At 45.2% G+C, this 17,489-nt stretch overlaps 3 protein-coding genes and 1 non-coding gene across 4 annotated transcripts; 3 read left to right on the top strand and 1 right to left on the bottom strand.

The window, feature by feature from the left end:
• Positions 1 to 549: 549 nt before the first annotated feature.
• LOC125549708 (U1 spliceosomal RNA) lies at positions 550 to 705 on the top strand. Its single transcript, XR_007301438.2, has one exon. It is a non-coding gene; the product is annotated as a U1 spliceosomal RNA (small nuclear RNA).
• A 2,367-nt stretch (positions 706 to 3,072) lies between these two features.
• On the top strand, positions 3,073 to 6,245 carry LOC125542810 (F-box protein At1g30790). Its single transcript, XM_048706000.2, has 3 exons — positions 3,073 to 3,217; positions 3,310 to 4,548; positions 5,959 to 6,245. The coding sequence occupies exons 1-2, from the start codon at positions 3,082 to 3,084 to the stop codon at positions 4,545 to 4,547; spliced, it is 1,374 nt and encodes a 457-aa protein (XP_048561957.2). The 5' UTR covers positions 3,073 to 3,081; the 3' UTR covers position 4,548; positions 5,959 to 6,245.
• Positions 6,246 to 6,735: 490 nt separating this feature from the next.
• Positions 6,736 to 12,342, top strand: LOC125542809 (amino-acid permease BAT1 homolog). The gene is made up of 7 exons (XM_048705999.2): positions 6,736 to 6,950; positions 7,053 to 7,316; positions 10,566 to 10,584; positions 10,674 to 11,075; positions 11,180 to 11,469; positions 11,566 to 11,695; positions 11,813 to 12,342. Exons 1-7 carry the CDS (start codon positions 6,820 to 6,822, stop codon positions 12,158 to 12,160), a joined length of 1,584 nt encoding a protein of 527 aa, XP_048561956.2. The 5' UTR covers positions 6,736 to 6,819; the 3' UTR covers positions 12,161 to 12,342.
• A 2,703-nt stretch (positions 12,343 to 15,045) lies between these two features.
• Positions 15,046 to 15,892, bottom strand: LOC125542808 (uncharacterized). The gene has a single exon (XM_048705998.2). It carries the CDS (start codon positions 15,804 to 15,806, stop codon positions 15,384 to 15,386), a length of 423 nt encoding a protein of 140 aa, XP_048561955.2. The 5' UTR covers positions 15,807 to 15,892; the 3' UTR covers positions 15,046 to 15,383.
• Between the last annotated feature and the right edge of the window lie 1,597 nt (positions 15,893 to 17,489).

The raw sequence follows: 17,489 nt of genomic DNA, 5'->3' as shown, positions 1-17,489 counted from the left end.
AAGCTGGCATTTGTCATCGTTGGCCATATTCCTTCCATGCCGAACATCTTTAGTGGCGATAGTGTGCTTAGCTAATCGCCACAAAAAATTACGAATCTTTCCCGGGACTTGGACTGACGAGAGCGAGGTCCAAGATTTAGCTTCAACTTCATAATCAGAAGAACCTGTATTCCCTTCGAGGCAGTCTTCTTTATGCCTTTTTGTATCTGCCAACATACGATAGGCCGATCGCACTGTGAAGATGCCTCGCTGTTGTAAAACGATTCTCTTTCTTTAGCAAAAGTTTTTCTATAGAAAGAGTATAAAATAAATAGAATCAGTATTTTTTTAATAAGACCGAGGCTCCACAAACGCGATGTTTCTCACCCTCAAGGCCCACGAGAGGCAAAGCTGCCACGGCTCTCAAGGCCCACGTATGTTGATGTGCCCAGACACGAGCAAACACGAGCCCAGCTAACCTCCTGAGAGAGCCCAGTCCCACCTCGCCTAGCCGAGAGCATCGAGCGGGAGAGCTCGCTATAAAAGAAGAGCCGGGTGCACCCTTGTTCCATACTTACCGGGGTCGATGGGCGATCAATAAGGCCCGTGGCCTAGGTTAGTGGCCCACATTGCACCCGGTGAGTGCGCCGGCCTATCATCTCCTTAAGTGGGAGAGTGAATGTCGTAATTTGTGGTAGAGGAGGTACGCGTTCGTGCAGCCCTTGCCAATTCTGCGAAATTAAATTTTGGCCCCTGGTTTTGAAGCTGGCTTAAGCTTTTGCTTTGCTGCCTTTTACATCTAGGTCCCTGAATTCTTGGCCCTTAACATTTCAGTCCTCACTTTGAGGTTCGCATTGAATTAAATTTCTTATTGAAGCATGGTCTATATATAAGCTTGTTAACGTAAGCATGGTCTGAGCTTCAAAGGACCACCCCCAACTCTGCAGTGCACGTGTCTTGCTAAAAGTCTCAATGACAAACCACAAGCGCAGCATCAACCTATTTTTCCCATCAATGTGGTTATCTCGATTGTCGTCCGTTTCAAAACATGTATTGAGTCGAACAAAGAGTCTGAAACACACTAGTAAAAAATGGGACGCACTATGATTTCAGGATGATGTTAGGATCAATGCGGTGATGCTCGGTCAACGGGAGAAAGATGCGTCGCAGAAGGTGACGTTTGTGGCGAATCGTTTGTGTCGTACAATTCGATCAACCAAATAGGAAGTTGGTCGGTCGAGCACTTGCCCTCACGCATGAAACAATGAGACACACAAAAACCGTTTGAATGTCCTAGCTTAACCCAACCCAAGTTTGTGGCGAATCGTTTGTGTCATATAGTACACCTCGTTCCTTTTGTTTCTGGGTTACAAGCTTGCTTGTTTTCATCCAACGATTAGTCAATTTCTTTTTAATGGCGGCGCTTAGTTAGATCCCACCGATCGACCTAGCTTCTCAATACCTGGGTGAGCATCGGTTTGCTCCTGCCTGTGGTCATGGGGATTAGTTGTCCGTTTCGAAAATGCGTGCGAGCAAGCAGCAGTTTACTTAGATTGTGTGGATTAGTGACCATCAGACTTTTATGAAGATGGTCATTCAAATTCACTATGATTGTCCACTTGTTTTTTTGTTCCGGTACTCTCTAGGATTTATGGTTTTCATGGATATTGTTTTGTCCCGCCTTGTGATTTGTTTTTTCTTTGAACTAGGATAATCCATTTTTCGGTAGTTACAAGATGTAAACCCATTAAGCCGCACTTTATGGGCACCCTATGGGGGTGTCATGTCATCATCAACACAGCGTCGGCTTATTGGACCGGGTGGGACACGCTCGTTGGTTGATGGTGGGAAGGAAATTTGAAGGAAGCTATGTAGTTGCCTCACCCCGCTCAAACACACTCGGTTTCCTCCCCTCATATCCGACAATGACGCGTAGTAGCTAGCTTGTCATGGTACGTAGGTTTATTTTGCACGATTTTGTATGATTATATGGGATGAAATATGAGAGACTCGAATGTACAACACCAAGTATAAGGCGTGACATGTCACTGTTTGCGGACGCACCCAGTCACGTCCGCGGGCGTTTGAGTGGTCCGATTTGCCTAGTCCGGCCGTAGATGCTCTAACTTAGCCCATATTGAAGGTTTTGCCTTTGGATAAACTTTATTCCTAGATTTTAGAGGTTTGTATATACAATGACTGTATAATCATGTCTTGACCAATATAGCTCTTTGAATCGTAAAAAAAGTAAAAAAAATACTTATCCTTTTTTAGTGACCGTCAAATACATTTTTTCTACCACTAGCAAAAGGACCCATGCATTGTAACGGGATTTTTTTTTTTATAATCTCCAATAGTCATGATCATATTTTGCTCAATCTCGTGAAATAATGTTTTTTTAACTCATGAACATATTTGCAATCTTGAACATTTTCAAATTCATAAGCACTTTTACAATTTTTTGAACATTTTCAGAAGCCAAGAATATTTTTTGATTCATGAACATTTTATACTATTTGCAAACATTTTTTTTAACAATTTTCTTGAATCAGCGCACATTTCTAGAATGGACGAACATTGTTTTGGAAATTGGTGGAACAATTTTTGAAATACACGAAGATTTTTTTGATTTAACGTACATTTTGGAATCAACGAACATTTTAACAATAAATAAACTATTTTGTAAGTCACGAGCCGTTTTTAATTTTTAGTATATTTTTCCATTCACGAACATTTTTTGAATTGGTGAAATTTTGTTCAATTTCATGAATCTCTTTTAATACACGAACTCTAAAAAATCGTGAACATTTTCTGATTTTCTGAACATTTGTTTTCAAAATCTTGAACATTTTTTGAATAAGAAAGCATTTCTTATAATTTTAGGAACATATTTTCAACCCACAAACATTTTATGATCTATTAAATATTTTATTTGAAAATCCTCAGTTTTTTAAATTTTTGGACCTTTTCGAAGTCCCAGATCATCTAAAGTAGAAAAAAACAGAATGACCATGAAATATTTATCTGCCTTGCCGGGCCGAAGTGCGTCAATTAATTGTTATGCAACTTCTACTGGGCCATGCCCAGGCTACACCAATTCTGATGGGCGGTTCAGCCTCTCCCATTCTCTCAGTCCCAGGCTACAACCCCAACCTCCAAACACCTACCTCTGGAACCCTGACCTCGCCGCCGCCCGTCCGCTCGCACCACCGACGCCGGCGATCCCCACGCCGCCCTGGTTCTCACTCTTGCTCCGCCCGCGCGGCTTCATTTGAGCTCACCATTTCGTGGTCACATTACTCAGATTAGCTCTCGTGGTGCTGTTTGCAGATCTAGCATTGTCGACCTCAGCGATGGCGTCGCCGTCGTCGGACTCGGACAAGCGGGGCGAGCTGCGGCCCCCGGAACACATCGCCGGCGAGCTGCCCCGCGACGCGCTCTACGACATCCTGCTGCGTCTCCCGGCGAAGGATGTATGCCGCCTCCGCGCCGTCAGCCCCTCGTGGCGCTCTCTCACCTTGGACCCGCTCTTCGTCAAGGCCCACGCGGCCCGCCACCCGGGCCCGCTCCTCGCCACCACCTTCGCCGACGGCGAGTCCCGCGGCGTCAGCATCGTGGATCTGCTCTCCGGCAACGTCATCAAGCGGATACGCACCTCCGACCCCGACCTGAGAGTGCAGCGCACGCGCCTCGACCGTGTCTGCCTCGTCGGAGGGCGCCACCCTCTGGGCGTGCCTGTCACCCTGCTCGACCCGGCCACGGGTGCTGTCATCAGCTCGTCGCAAGTCATCTCCATGAAGTATGCTGGTTTGCTGAAGACCAGAAAGGCATCCATGGACTCGTGCATTTTTGGGAAAGTCCCCTCCACAGGAGTGTACAAGGCGTTCCGCTTCCTTGAAATTCGCCCTCTGGTTAGTCCGCAGCAGCTCTGCGAGGTCATGACTCTCAACGGCCGCAGCCCTGGACGGTGGAGGGCAAGACCAGGACCTCCGGGCCGTGTCTTTTCCGATCACACGATGAAAAGCGCGGCCATCGATGGGGTCGTGTATTTCTTGATGGATTTTTCAAACATGTATCAGTCGAAGGTGACCATCAAACCAGCCAGCATAGCTGCATTCAACCTGGAGACAGAAGTATGGATGCCGCCGATTGATGGTCCGGAACAAGTCAGCAGCTTATATGACGAAGAAGATGTGCTTCCTGTCTTCGAGGACCCCAGAGCTGTGGGGATTCTCTCCATAACCAATTTGAATGGGTCCTTAGTGGTGGCGCAGGTTCATCATAGTTCACCTCAATCGATGGACCTATGGTTTCTGATGGATCGTGAGAAAGGTGTCTGGGTTAAAAAGTACAGCATAGGTTATTACCGACGTGAGGATCATTTTAGTTATCCTTTGCTGGTGTTAGATGACGAGAGGATTGTCTTTGTGATGCAACTAACGGGGCTGCTACAGGTTTATGATCCAAAAACAGAAACTTACACAGATTTGTGGCAGCTGGAAGATTTCCAGTCTATGTGTATTTACACAGGAAATCTGCTGAGTCAAGAGGCTGCTTTTCACCGCTGAGGTGAGTACTGTATTTGTATGCACATATTTACCATGTGTCAGAGTGAGGCTATAAAAATGAGTTAAGCCAGTTCTAAGCGTCATTCTCAATAGTCAATACCCAATCATTTTTTTCTGATTTAGTTAAACTTGACTTGTTAATGTCGCTTGCAGTTATGTAGCTAGTAGCTCTCCCAGCTGATAATATAACAACTAACAATGACATCTAGTTGAATGTTGGTTTAAGGATCAATAAGTAGACCATGTAAATAATAGCTCCTCCTCACTGGAGTTTTGTGAAGAACCATTAAAAAAAGGATATACTGCCATCTTAGGAAGAAACTGGCAAATACTCTCTCTTTAACAAAATGTAAGATGTTTTTTATGCCCTATGCAAAACCAAAAAACATGTTACATTTTGGTGCCGAGGGAGTATGTATTTGTAGGTTTATATTAATGTGATTTTACTAGATTAATGTAAACCGAAAGGGCTATTTCATTATTTTGATTCTTAAGGCCTTTTTGGTTATTCTTAGACGCCAAATTGGATTGCAGATTTACCGGGGCCTAGTTTGTATTAATCTTTATATGTACATCAAGCAGGATCTTCTAAGTCATATCTCACGAACTCCACTTTTTTTCATTCGCCCAACGATTAGCATGGTCATTAATGTATTAAGTATACCCTAAAATAGCCTAACAACATGCATGCATAGATTTTTACCATTTGGATGTCAGTGTGGGTTTTGGTGGTATTTTCTCCCAATCAACCTAAGTAGCACAGCGAATGTTTCTTCAGCCATTCTTTTGTATTGCTGTATTGTCAACTTATTGTATGCTCTTGTTTACTGACACAAGCTGGCTAACAGGCAAGCTGGTCAACAATGAGCGTTTCAATTTCCTTTTCCTTTTTGCTCATTTAAGCTTGAGGGGCAACATAGTTATTATGATAATTTTGAAGAATATTTTTGTAGGCTAACAGAATGTGACATACTAATAAAGAGTGCAGCAGTTTCACCAGGCGCTAAGGATGGTGTGTTTTAGACCCGACGAATGGTATTCTATTGAAACGAGCAAATTTTGCCTTGAATTATCCTTTTTCGGTTAATAATAGTAATAACATAACACTGTCTTATTAGTTGATACACCAAGTGTGTTGGTTAAGGCCGTGTTTGGCATTGTGGTGGATTATGATATCCTATTTGGTTGAACCGATTTTACATGTCTTGTCATTTTTGTGTCAGCTTTGGGTGTCATCTTCAGAAAAGGAGCTGAAAATTGCGTTTGGAATTTTTATGCGTTGTAATTGTCAATGATCCTTTTTATGCTGCCGAATTTTTATCCCCACCATGGCGTAGCACAGGAGTATATCGCTGGCTTCACTCTCTGTTTGCTTGGTGTCTAATGTATCTGCTGCTCTTTGCGCTTACAGGCCAAGCATTCTACAACGTGCATCATCCAAAGAGGCGCCACTCTTTTTCCTGATGACGATGTCGCGTGCTGCTAATTTGTCGATGAAGCCAGTTTGCTCAGTTGAATTGTGCGAGCCTTCTCGTGAATCTTTTTACCGTCTGTAGAATCTACTTTGCTAGTATGTTTCGCTTGCATGTGTGGATGGACCATGCGTGACAATGTCCTGGAGGACTCTTAATCATGTATGCATCGGATTGTCATCTATCCTTTGTCTTTTTGTGAAAGCAGGACTGACAGTTTGGCTTTGTGACTCTAATTTCAAAATACATTGTCTGCGAGTCTCTCTTAGGAGAGGCCATGAATTTGGAAAAGAAAATTACAACTTCATGGAATAATTGTTATCTTGGGAGCTGGGAAAAAAATAATCTTAAAACCATGAAAATTCGAGACCGGTCCCTTTTTTTTTTCTTTCTGTTGTAACCCTATTGGAATGTGGTAGAAACTTTACACTGTCATGGTTTTCTGCATTACTGAAACGTGTCAGTTTTGTGTTAACTTGAACGAGCCTTCTTGTATTCCAGTAGCTAGTCAGGCTGTAGAACCATGTTGGCAAAAATCCCTTGGATCGTGTGAAGATGCGTGGGCTAATCTAATCAGCACGAGGGACAGGAGGAGATCGTCGCCCAACGCACGCGATCGCCATTTCACATGGCCGGATGGATTCTCCACGGAATCTGAGGCAGACAGGCGGGCCCTACCTTAGCGCACGCACTCTCCGTCCCTCTCTATAAGCTCGTGTGATGAGCCATCTGGACGGATAGCATCTGGATCTCGGACTGGTAGTTGTTATTAGTCTTCAGGCAACAGAAAGAGAGCGAGCATGGCAGGGCAGGGCAGCTACAGCCGGCTCGCCGCCGACGAGGCCGCCGCTGCCGCGACATCCGCCGACGACTACGACTCCAAAAAGCTCCGGCTGCTCGGCTACGAACCGCAGCTCAAGCGCAATCTCTCGTACGTGCTCCTCCTAGTCCTACTCCACATTAACTTTTCACCGTCTCCATTTCATTTGATTCAGAAATCGCACTTGCTAAAGCGTGCTGCGAATGCATGCAGGCTGTTGTCCAACTTCTCGGTGACCTTCTCGATCGTGTCGGTGCTGACGGGCATCACGACGCTGTACGGGACGGGGCTCGAGTTCGGCGGGCCGGTCACCATGGTCTACGGCTGGCCCATCGCCGGCGCCTTCACCGTCGTCGTCGGGTTGGCCATGGCCGAGATCTGCTCCGCCTACCCGACCTCCGGCGGCCTCTACTTCTGGAGCGCCAGGCTCTGCACCGAGCGACGCTGGGGCCCCTTCGCCTCCTGGCTCACCGGATGGTAAGATCACTCAACTCACTTCACTTATTGCAGTCGACCGTGCAATTCGTACTAGCCCGCCATGAATGAATTGAAGAAATTGGAGTACTACGTGGTTAAGTCCTGCCCGTGCAATACCGGAATATCCATTTCTCAAGATAAAAAACCCTGGAATTTCTGGGAGGGAGGGGGCGTAAAAGTCTTGACATGACGAATTTTGAGGCGACTGCACGTGCTTCTCCTTGAAACTATAGTGCGAAAATTAGATGTTGAATTGAATGGGCGTAGTTTTGCCTCAAGCTGGAAAGAGACGTGCAAATATCTTTTGATTCATTTCTTTGCATGAACTGGACCGGTTGAACACGAGTAGTACATCTAGTCCGGCCGGCACACAGAGTCCAAGCTGCACTGCACGTGCGCTGCCCAAATGATCCCATTCTTATTTCTTTTTCAAACGACATTTCCACAGCAGTCTTTTTTTCTTTCCGAAAAGGATCAAACCTATACTCTCTCCATTCCACAATGTAGTGCTTCCTCTATCTACGTGCTTCAACTTTGACCGTAAATTTAACTATCAAGACCGATTGCGGCGGGAGCAAAAGTTATATCAGTGATTTCGTATTCGAAAGAAGCTTTTAATTATGTAACTTTTTCTCCCGCCGCAGTCGGTCTCGTTCGTTAAATTTATGGTCAAAGTTCGACCTCGAAAAGCGCGGGCGCACTATATTTTAGAATGGAGGGAGTATTATAAGGATTTATCAAAAATATAAAACACCTCAAACATAATAAAAAATACATCGAGGTCCATGTACCATCAAACGAGACTACTGCCACCGCCAAAACGAAGCCAGTCTGACCTTGTCGATGACAACGGGGATGTCTTCATGCACATATCCATAAGGATCAGCGCCTCGGAGGAGCTCGTCTAATATGGTCTGACAACTGAACTTGAGAAGGACCGAAGCTCAAAAAATTGACTTGAAAAAGAAACGTCCACATCCGCCCAAGCGCCCCCTCCCCCTACGAGGACTAACCCTATTTATCTATTAGCGGAAGCCGAGGCATCAAGATTCTTCTCCGTGCCACCAACCGTCGGAGCGGCTGGCAGTTCCACAACCGTCTTAGCTAGCAGATTCTGTGACAATCAGAATCGGGATAGAAATTGGAATAATCTTTTTCTTTGCTCCATCCAATCAGATGGAATCAAAGTTGCCAGTCTGTGCTAGTGCAAATGGATCTGCATTTGACGTTGTTTAACGGGGTGACGTGGATCTTTGGCTTGTGTTCATGTGCTCGCTCCACTTGCGTGCTTTGACATGTGCGGCTGGCCACTAGACTCATTCACGCCATAGAATCTGATCTTGATTTTTTTTTCTGGGAAAAATCTGATTTTGATTTGATGGTGACGGGTGTTTGGATAGTAGTATATGCTACTATTAGTATGGGGAGAACATTCAGTGATATCATTGAATAGTACTCCATCTGTAAAGAAATATAAGAGCATTTAGATCAAGTGATCTAAACGCTCTTATATTTTTACACGGAGGGAGTAGTATATGCTACTATTAGTATGGGGAGAATATACAGTGATATCAACTCCCAGATCCACATGCTCTCATTGTTTAAAAAAATCAATTCTAAATATTTTAATTTTTCGAAAAAATGTGACTGTTCAGAAGGAATGTGTTACAACCCATTAAAAATCAGCTTCAAATTCAAAATGCACATTGAGAAAAAAAAGATCTAGACGTGAATAGTGTTAATTTTGCTTTTGCCTTTTTGTGACGAGTAAAGTGCATTGTAGGTCCTTGAATTATTTCTGGGGGGTCACGTAGGTCCTCAAAATATGAAAATCGTTATCCGGGTCCTTGAAGTGCAGTAAGCGTGGCATACAGGTCCAACGTTTGCTTGACCCCATCTGACTGGCCAGCTGGTGCCGTTACCGTGACAAGTCGGATAGGGGGATCCACAGGTAACGGACATTGGTCAACAGTGCACCGGCGAATAGTTTTTCATACGCGATAAACAGTGCGCCAACATTTTCAACTTATCGAATAGTTTTTCAATGTTCATGAGTTTAAAACAATGTTCGCAAATCAAAAATATTTTTAAAATTAATCATTCATGAACATTTTCAAATTTATCGTCCGCGAACATTTTCAACTTTATCATTCGAAAACATTTTCAAAATTTTCGTTCGCGAACATTTATTTGAAAGTCATGAGTCAAAAATATCTTTAATAAACATTTTTTACATTATCGTTCGCAAACATTGTTTTAAAGTCACAAGTCACAAATATTTCTTTTAAATGTTCACAGCTTACAAAAATGTTCTCAAATCACACATGATTTTAAATTTATCGTTCGTGAACATTTTTATAAATTTGTGAACAAATATTTTTCAAATTTATTGTTCATGAACTTTTTTTATGTCGCAAACCACATATATTTTTAAAGTCATGAACAAATATGTTTTTAAAATATTTTCCAAATTTATCGTTTGCAAACATCTTCAAATTTATTGTTCGCGAACATTTTTTCAAAGTCATGAACAAATATTTTTCGAATTTATCGTTTGTGAACATTTTCAAATTTATCGTTCTTGAGCGGTATGGTAGTGCGTTATAGGATTTTTGACTGTTTTTTGCTATCTTTTTAATTTACTCTTTACCCGTGCATTGTTCATCGCGTATGAAAACTGTTTGCCGATGCACTGTCCACCAACATCCGTTATCCTACAGGGCCCCCTGTCTGGCGTGTCACGGTTAACGGTGCTAGCTGGCCAGTCAGATGGGGTTAGGCAGATTTTGGACCTGAATGACACACTTATTGCACTTCGAGGATCTGGATGACGATTTTCATAGTTCGAGGACATACGTGACACTCCTGCAATAGTTCGAGGACCTACAGTGCACTTCACTCTTTTGTGACACTGTTCATGCTAAATTTGTCATTTTTGGTTTCTCAATGTGTATTTCGAATTTGAACCTGATTCTTTTAGGTGCCGTAGACACATGCCTTGTGAACACGAAACATTTAAAATTGCTGTTTGAAAGTTGGTATCATGTGAGTATTTAAGGGATGGTATCACATGATACTTTCCCTATCAGTATGTATGGTTCTTCTAATTTTTTTTTTAGAACCAGTATGGTTCTTCTAGTTGGGACAAGGCAAGAACCATTCCGGTAAATTATCTGTTTCGAGACAGCCTCTAATGATGTGATGTTTGTTGTCTACTCCCTCGGCTGCGTTGGCGTTGCATGCATGCAGGTTTAACATCGTCGGACAGGTAAAAACTCTCTCAACCTTTGTCTGTCTGAATGTGTTTTCTCATTCACTCTGAACTCTGAAGTGACAGGAGAAAGAATTTTGTTGCAGTGGGCAGTGACAACGAGCGTGGACTACTCGCTGGCGCAGCTGATCCAGGTGATCATCCTGCTGAGCACCGGCGGCAACAACGGCGGAGGGTACCTGGCGTCCAAGTACGAGGTCATCGCCATCCACGCCGCCATCCTGCTCAGCCACGCCCTCATCAACAGCCTCCCCATTGCGTGGCTCTCCTTCTTCGGCCAGTTCGCGGCCGCTTGGAACATGCTAGGTGTCTTCGTCCTCATGATCGCCGTGCCGGCCGTTGCTACGGAGAGGGCCAGTGCCAAGTTCGTCTTCACCAGTTTCAACACCGACAACAGTGCCGGAATACACAGCCATCTCTACATCTTCCTCCTGGGGCTCCTCATGAGCCAGTACACGCTCTTAGGATACGACGCGTCGGCGCATATGGTAATTGAGGAGAGCTTTTGTAGGTGTTAGGACACTGACAACATATGTAGGTCTCTTGGTAACGCTATTTTGCTCATGCATGCATGGCATTGGCATGCGCGCAGACGGAGGAGACCAAGAACGCAGACACGAACGGGCCCATCGGGATCATCGGCGCCATCGGCATATCGATAGTGGTCGGCTGGGGATACATACTCGGCGTCACCTTCGCCGTCAAGGACATACCCTCCCTGCTGAGCCCCGACAATGAAGCTGGAGGGTACGCCATCGCCCAGGTCTTCTACCAAGCCTTCAAGAGTCGCTACGGCAGCGGCGTCGGCGGGATCGTCTGCCTGGGGATCGTCGCCGTCGCCATTTACTTCTGCGGCATGAGCTCCGTCACAAGTAACTCGAGGTGATCATCATCGTCTTCTTGGGTATCTGCATGCACTTCTCGATCGGCACATAGCTAGATCTGAAATCTCACAATTTCCACGTGTTTGATGGCTAGGATGGCGTATGCTTTCTCGAGAGACGGCGCCATGCCGCTGTCGTCCGTGTGGCACAAAGTTAACGAGCACGAGGTGCCCATCAACGCCGTCTGGCTCTCGGCTTTCGTCTCCCTCTGCATGGCGTTGCCGGTAAACATGAACCCTCTTGTCTGGATTGACACCCAGTAGTCAATGTACTACTACAACAGTACAACTACATGCTCCAGTTAATCCTGCGCTGATAAACCCTCCGATTGGAAACTGCAGTCGCTGGGCAGCCTGGTGGCGTTCCAGGCCATGGTGTCGATCGCCACGATCGGGCTCTACATCGCGTACGCGCTGCCCATCTTCTTCCGGGTGACGCTGGCGCGGAAGCACTTCGTGCCGGGGCCCTTCAACCTCGGGCGCTATGGCGTGCTGGTGGGGTGGGTGGCCGTGCTCTGGGTGGTGACCATCACCGTGCTCTTCTCGCTGCCGGTGATGTACCCGGTGACCAGGGACACGCTCAACTACACGCCGGTCGCCGTCGGCGGGCTCTTCATCCTCGTCTTGACGTCTTGGGTCGTCAGTGCCAGGCACTGGTTCAAGGGACCCGTCACCAATTTGAGCGGCTAGTTTCAAAGTGTGCGAAATTGTTGTGGCGGAACGCCATGTGACGGGAATTTTGCTGGGAGGATTAGTTGTCCACTGCAGCTACTGTAGGCTGGTTGTGTCCGAGATTCTTAATAAAATCTCATAGAATACAAAGGCCTTCCACAGGAGAGATGTCGTAATTAATTTCTTCAACATGACTGGAAGGCGTGCGATTGCCCTAATTAAATCTTACTCCCTCCGTTTGAAATTACTTGTCTCGAATATGAATGTATCTAGAACTAAAATACGTCTAGATACATTCATTTCTGCGACAAGTTATTTCGAACGGAGGGAGTACCTGTTTTTTTTTAATTTGCGGGTAAATCATATCGTGTTTGTTTCGCGAGAGATTTGGATTTTGGATTTTTTAAATGACTCCACATTATTTTTCATTAAAGAAACCACTAAAATTTAAAGAAAATTTAAAAATAAAGCATCAAATCAACGGAACAAACCGAGGTATGAGGCAAAGAGAACACTACATGCTCTCTCCCTAAGCTCACCAGCCATTCAAGCAACCAGACAATTTTTTGTGACTTAAATTATTAACACAAGGAAAGCATCTACGCAGCAACATAATCTGATACTCCCTCCCTGCATATAAGATTAGTCAAAGTCAAACTTTATCAACTTTGACTAAGTTTATAGAATTTTTTTTCAAGATTCACAATATGAATTCAATATTGTTAGATTCATCATGAAATTAATTTTCATACCACATAGTTTTAGTATTGTAGATGTTGATATATTTTCAAACAAAGTTGGTCAAACTTTACAAACTTTGACTTTGACCAAATCTTATATGCAGACTAAAAAGAAACGGAGGGAGTAAGAAACAAAGTTTTTCAGGCACATAATTGAAGAACGATAGCACAACACATAGAAAACTCAGCGCAGCAACAAAATCTGCTAAAAAACAAAGTTTTTCAGAAGAACAAGAATGGTCGAAGAGCCACCATAGGCAAATAGATGTCGTCACAACGCTTCAATCTTCAACACCATGGGGTTCCATCCATGACTTATTGCAAACACCTCATAGAGCGCCTTCTTAATCATTTCCACTCCTTCAATTCTTTCTCGCTCGATGTTTTTATGCAAGCACGAGTGTCAACAAAATGGGAATTGATATGTGACATTTTTTTTTAAATCTGGTGATTTGCAACAAAGGACGGTGTTGCAAACAACAGCGAGGTGCTGGTGCCTTTGCAACGTTGTTTGTGTTGTGAAGGGGCTTTGCAACATCATCTATGTTGCAAAGGGGCTTCAGAACATGTGGCAGTTGAGCATTGCAAAGGGGTTTGCTGTGGACACAACATAGGCCACGTTGTGAAGGTACAAAACGCTTCGACGGGTGCGCAACATAAGCCATGTTGCAAGTGGTTGGAAGTAGCAGAGACCGAACGGCCATCGGGCTTGCGCTCTTCGAGTTCTGGCCAAGTACTACGAGAACTCAGATCATATATGTTTCTCCGCTTCATGATCCCCATTGCCGGCCAATCTGAGTTACTCCTTCCTAACTTGTTTTCTTGTGTTCGTATGGTTTCAGCGTCGTACTTAAACTCATCGGTACCACCTTGTGGCCGGCAAGAAACCCCAAGACAGAGACAGACAGACAGACAATCATGTCTAACCTGATGGCCGCCGGCTTTTTGGTGGTTGTAGGAGCCGCGGCGATCCTCGGGAATCACAGGTCGCCAACAAGACGTCAGCATGAATGGCTTCTAAATGCAAAACTAGAATCAAAGAAGAAGGAACTGTATGAACTATTCCGTGGGCCAAGGACAGACATGGTGAGACAATTTTTCACCGTGATACAATACTCCTACTTGTTGTCATGCATTCTACAGTACTTATTTATGGGAAAATTTTGTTTTTGTCACTCTAGATTTTACCAATTTTCCTCATGCCACTCTAGATTTTCACATTTCACTTTTACCACTCTTAGTTTTTGACAATTATCACAATTGCCATTCCCGTGACAAAACAAAATTTTCAGAGTGGCAATTGTGATACATTTCAAATGCTAAGAGTGGCAAAAATGAAATAAAATTATTTTGCTTTTGCCACGGAATGACAATTGTGATAATTGTCAAAAGTTAAGAGTGTCAAAAGTGAAATGTCAAAATTTAGAATGGCATAAGGAAAATTGGCAAAATCTAGACTGGCAAAAACAAAATTTTCCCTTCTTCAAGGCGTCAACCGGGGACTGCTTATGGTAGTGGAGTTGCTGGTGGTTCAGAGTCGGCATGAAATGGCTTCTGCTGTCCCCGGTCTACTAGTTCTTGAGTAATCTTCTGCACAACTCTAGTATTTAATTCAGTGCTCACTACCAGTTCATGTTTTCTGCTGTTTTTGAATTTTAGGAAAAATATATTGGATTAGGATCCTTTTTTCCTCTATGTGTACTTTACATACCACACCAATTTTCTATAGAAAATTTCTAATTTCTATTAAATCAAAATAAGATAATATAAAATATTATATTATTGTTGGAAAAAATTGTCATTTGATTTGATACATATTATGGGGCCTCAAAAGATTCCGAAAAAAACCCAAAGCTTAGGATGCGTGAAGAGACATTGGAGCCAAGGCCCAACGCCTGGGTGGCCTAGGGTGCCTATGCGCCCCTGCAGGCCTCTGCAGGCCCAAAGGCGTCCGAGGGGCATCTACGCACCCTAGGGCTCCCCTCTGCCCTCTTGTGTCCGATGGCTTTATATACCCCCAAAACATCCCTTAGAATTATCGACCAATTACAGTGAGCCCCCCCTTTTCTCTCTCGGTCTGTCACAAAGACATTAATCCAAAAAATTCTCGATAAATTTCCAACAACAGATAGATTCAATTTTTGTATTGATAGGACAAATCCATGGGGCAGCGGATTCAACTTCTTTATTTATTGAGAGCAAGATAGACATACACTTGAAAACAACATACAATGGTTACAACATCAACCCAACAGTAAACTGGCATATGCACATCGCATATGCATCCCCACACGGACTTACGTAGCACTCCAAGACAATTATATGTCTTGAAGCTCACATATTTGTTCTTTATCGAGACACACTGCACGACATTACATACAATACACACAAAAGACGTAGGCATAGATAGAACTAAAAGAAAATGATGATTCAAGTTCAGGCCGTACGTACGGCTTAATGATCCATCTCTTACCATCTGCCCCCCTCATGAAGATTTTAGTTCAATCTTCGGAGGGTTTTGCGACTCCACTTGCTTCAGGGCAACAAAACCATGTAGCAGGGCTGCAGAGGCAATCCTCGGAGGGTTTTGCGACTCTGCTTGCTGGAGGGCAACACCACCATGTAGCAGGGCTGCAGAGGCAATCCTCGGAGGGTTTTGCGACTCCGCTTGTTGGAGGGCAACACCACCATGTAGCAGGGCTACAGAGGCAACCCTCGGAGGGTTTTGCGACTCCGCTTGCTGGAGGGCAACACCACCATGTAGCAGGGCTGCAGAGACAATTTTCAGAGGTTGAGCGCTCCTGCTTTGCGAACTGCAAAAGCCGAGCCGACGCATCAGTAACTGCCATCATCTGGCCCATGGTCAGGACCAGCACACAGAGGGCAGCTAACTTGAGACCATTAGCGAAAGCCATGACGGCCATAGCTAAAAAGCTCGATAAGATTGTATATATTGTACCGTTCTCGAAGATTGGCGAGATGTGTGAGTGAGGTGTGAGATGTTACTAAAACTCCACTCCCTTTTATAGACATCTCCTGGACGTGCACGACCCCAGCTTACATATTAGTTAATGATATAAATCAGTTGGCGTAAGCGTAGCGAACTGTTCAGTTTGGCCCTGTACGTGCCAAAGCTCCTTAAGCCATCTCTGGCTACTTTGATCTCTTGTCCAATCACCATTTGACTAAGACATCTTGTCCTAGTGCATGCACGTGGGTTAGATGAAGAGATCCATCACGTTCGTGCACGCAACGCAAGTGCCTCATTTTATACAGATTATAAAGATCCCTTTCAGAGTCTTCATATTGACTCAGACGCTTGAAAATATCATAAATTATCTTGATAAAAAGGTTTTGTGCACTATAACCATCATTGATAACAACAATCATTAGATCACACATATTTCACTTTAGGTGACACACATAATTCTAACTTATATGCAATTTCCGTTAAGAAAATATGACCTAAAGAACCCCTGATACTAAAAAATCACCAATCTCTGGCATTGTAAAAAAGAAACCAAAGTACTCAAACACCTACTTCTATCCTAAAAAACATCTATTTCTCTATTAGCCACTTAGGGCATCTCCAAGGCGGGCCTGCAAACCTCCTGCAACCGTTCGGATCACGCTGTCCGGACCGCGGAAGTCATCCAACGCCGGCCTGTATTGGTCCGGAGAGCGGTCCGAACGCGATTTCTTACATAAATCAGAGATAAAAGTGGAGGAGGTTTGTGGCAGTCCGGACCGCTCCCAAGCCCGCTTCTGACCGCCCTGATCCATCAAAAACCCTTTCCCCCTCCTGCATGCGCTCCCCCCGGCGCCACCTGCCCGCATTCATGCCGCTATAGAGCACGCCGCTCCGCATTGAAGATGGCTCAGGACGGACGCGACCTCTCACTGCCTCCGCTATTGAAGCGGCGCGCCGGCCGAGGGCGCCGCCTGTTGCACGCCCGGCTGAACACACCTCCTCATCGTATTCATACATCCTATTAACCCCGTGTGGAAGCCGAGAAACCTACTCTGGCCACACGTCCGTTCATGAGCGGCCCGACATTTAACGCAACGCCGGCTGAGCTCCTACATCCGTCCGCTATTTAAACGATGGCAGATGTCGGGCAAGAATCACACCCCTCCGTCGCTTCCCCAATCTCGTCCTCCACCACTCTTCTGATGGCTTCTGAAGAGCAGTTCTCCGGCATACAAGCCTGCTGGGTGGCCTGCCGAGTCGGCCGGATACGAGCGGGGCAGCTCGCTTCTCCACCTCCCGAGCCTCACCCGACGGAGCAAGTTGCCGCCCTAAGCTGTCTTGTGGTTCAGCAACTCGCCGTTTCAGGCCCACTCGATGAGGAGTGGCCAGTTTCTCAACGCCGCACGGACGTCATTGTTGTCGTCGAATACCGCGCCTCCCATGCCTGCGACCGCGCCATGCAGGCATATGCAGAAGTCGGGTGCGCGGAGAGAGACGAGTCGGTGGCCGACACCTCTGCGTCCGCCGCCATTATCGAGGAGAAGTAGAACACGGGAGCCCGCCACCGCTTGGGTCTCACGAAGGCCACCGCCGAGGCGACACCGGCGTACACAACCGGTGTCTTGCCCGGTTCTTC

The sequence above is a fragment of the Triticum urartu genome, chromosome 3A (genome assembly GCF_056163025.1).
Source record: "Triticum urartu cultivar PI428250 chromosome 3A, HENAU_Tu73, whole genome shotgun sequence".
NCBI lineage: Eukaryota > Viridiplantae > Streptophyta > Magnoliopsida > Poales > Poaceae > Triticum > Triticum urartu.
Note: the sequence above shows the minus strand (reverse complement) of the source record. Positions and strands in the feature narration are given on the sequence as shown.

What these genes read in the sequence shown, in the direction of transcription:
- LOC125542809 (XM_048705999.2), top strand. Translation starts at nt 6,820, where the DNA reads ATGGCAGGGCAGGGCAGCTACAGCCGGCTCGCCGCCGACGAGGCCGCC. An exon ending in CAGCTCAAGCGCAATCTCTC is followed by an intron (nt 6,951 to 7,052) that starts GTACGTGCTCCT and finishes GAATGCATGCAG; the next exon opens with GCTGTTGTCCAACTTCTCGG. An exon ending in ACGACGCGTCGGCGCATATG is followed by an intron (nt 11,076 to 11,179) that starts GTAATTGAGGAG and finishes GCATGCGCGCAG; the next exon opens with ACGGAGGAGACCAAGAACGC.
- LOC125542810 (XM_048706000.2), top strand. Translation starts at nt 3,082, where the DNA reads ATGGGCGGTTCAGCCTCTCCCATTCTCTCAGTCCCAGGCTACAACCCC. An exon ending in GCGATCCCCACGCCGCCCTG is followed by an intron (nt 3,218 to 3,309) that starts GTTCTCACTCTT and finishes TGCTGTTTGCAG; the next exon opens with ATCTAGCATTGTCGACCTCA.
- LOC125542808 (XM_048705998.2), bottom strand. Translation starts at nt 15,806, where the DNA reads ATGGCCGTCATGGCTTTCGCTAATGGTCTCAAGTTAGCTGCCCTCTGT.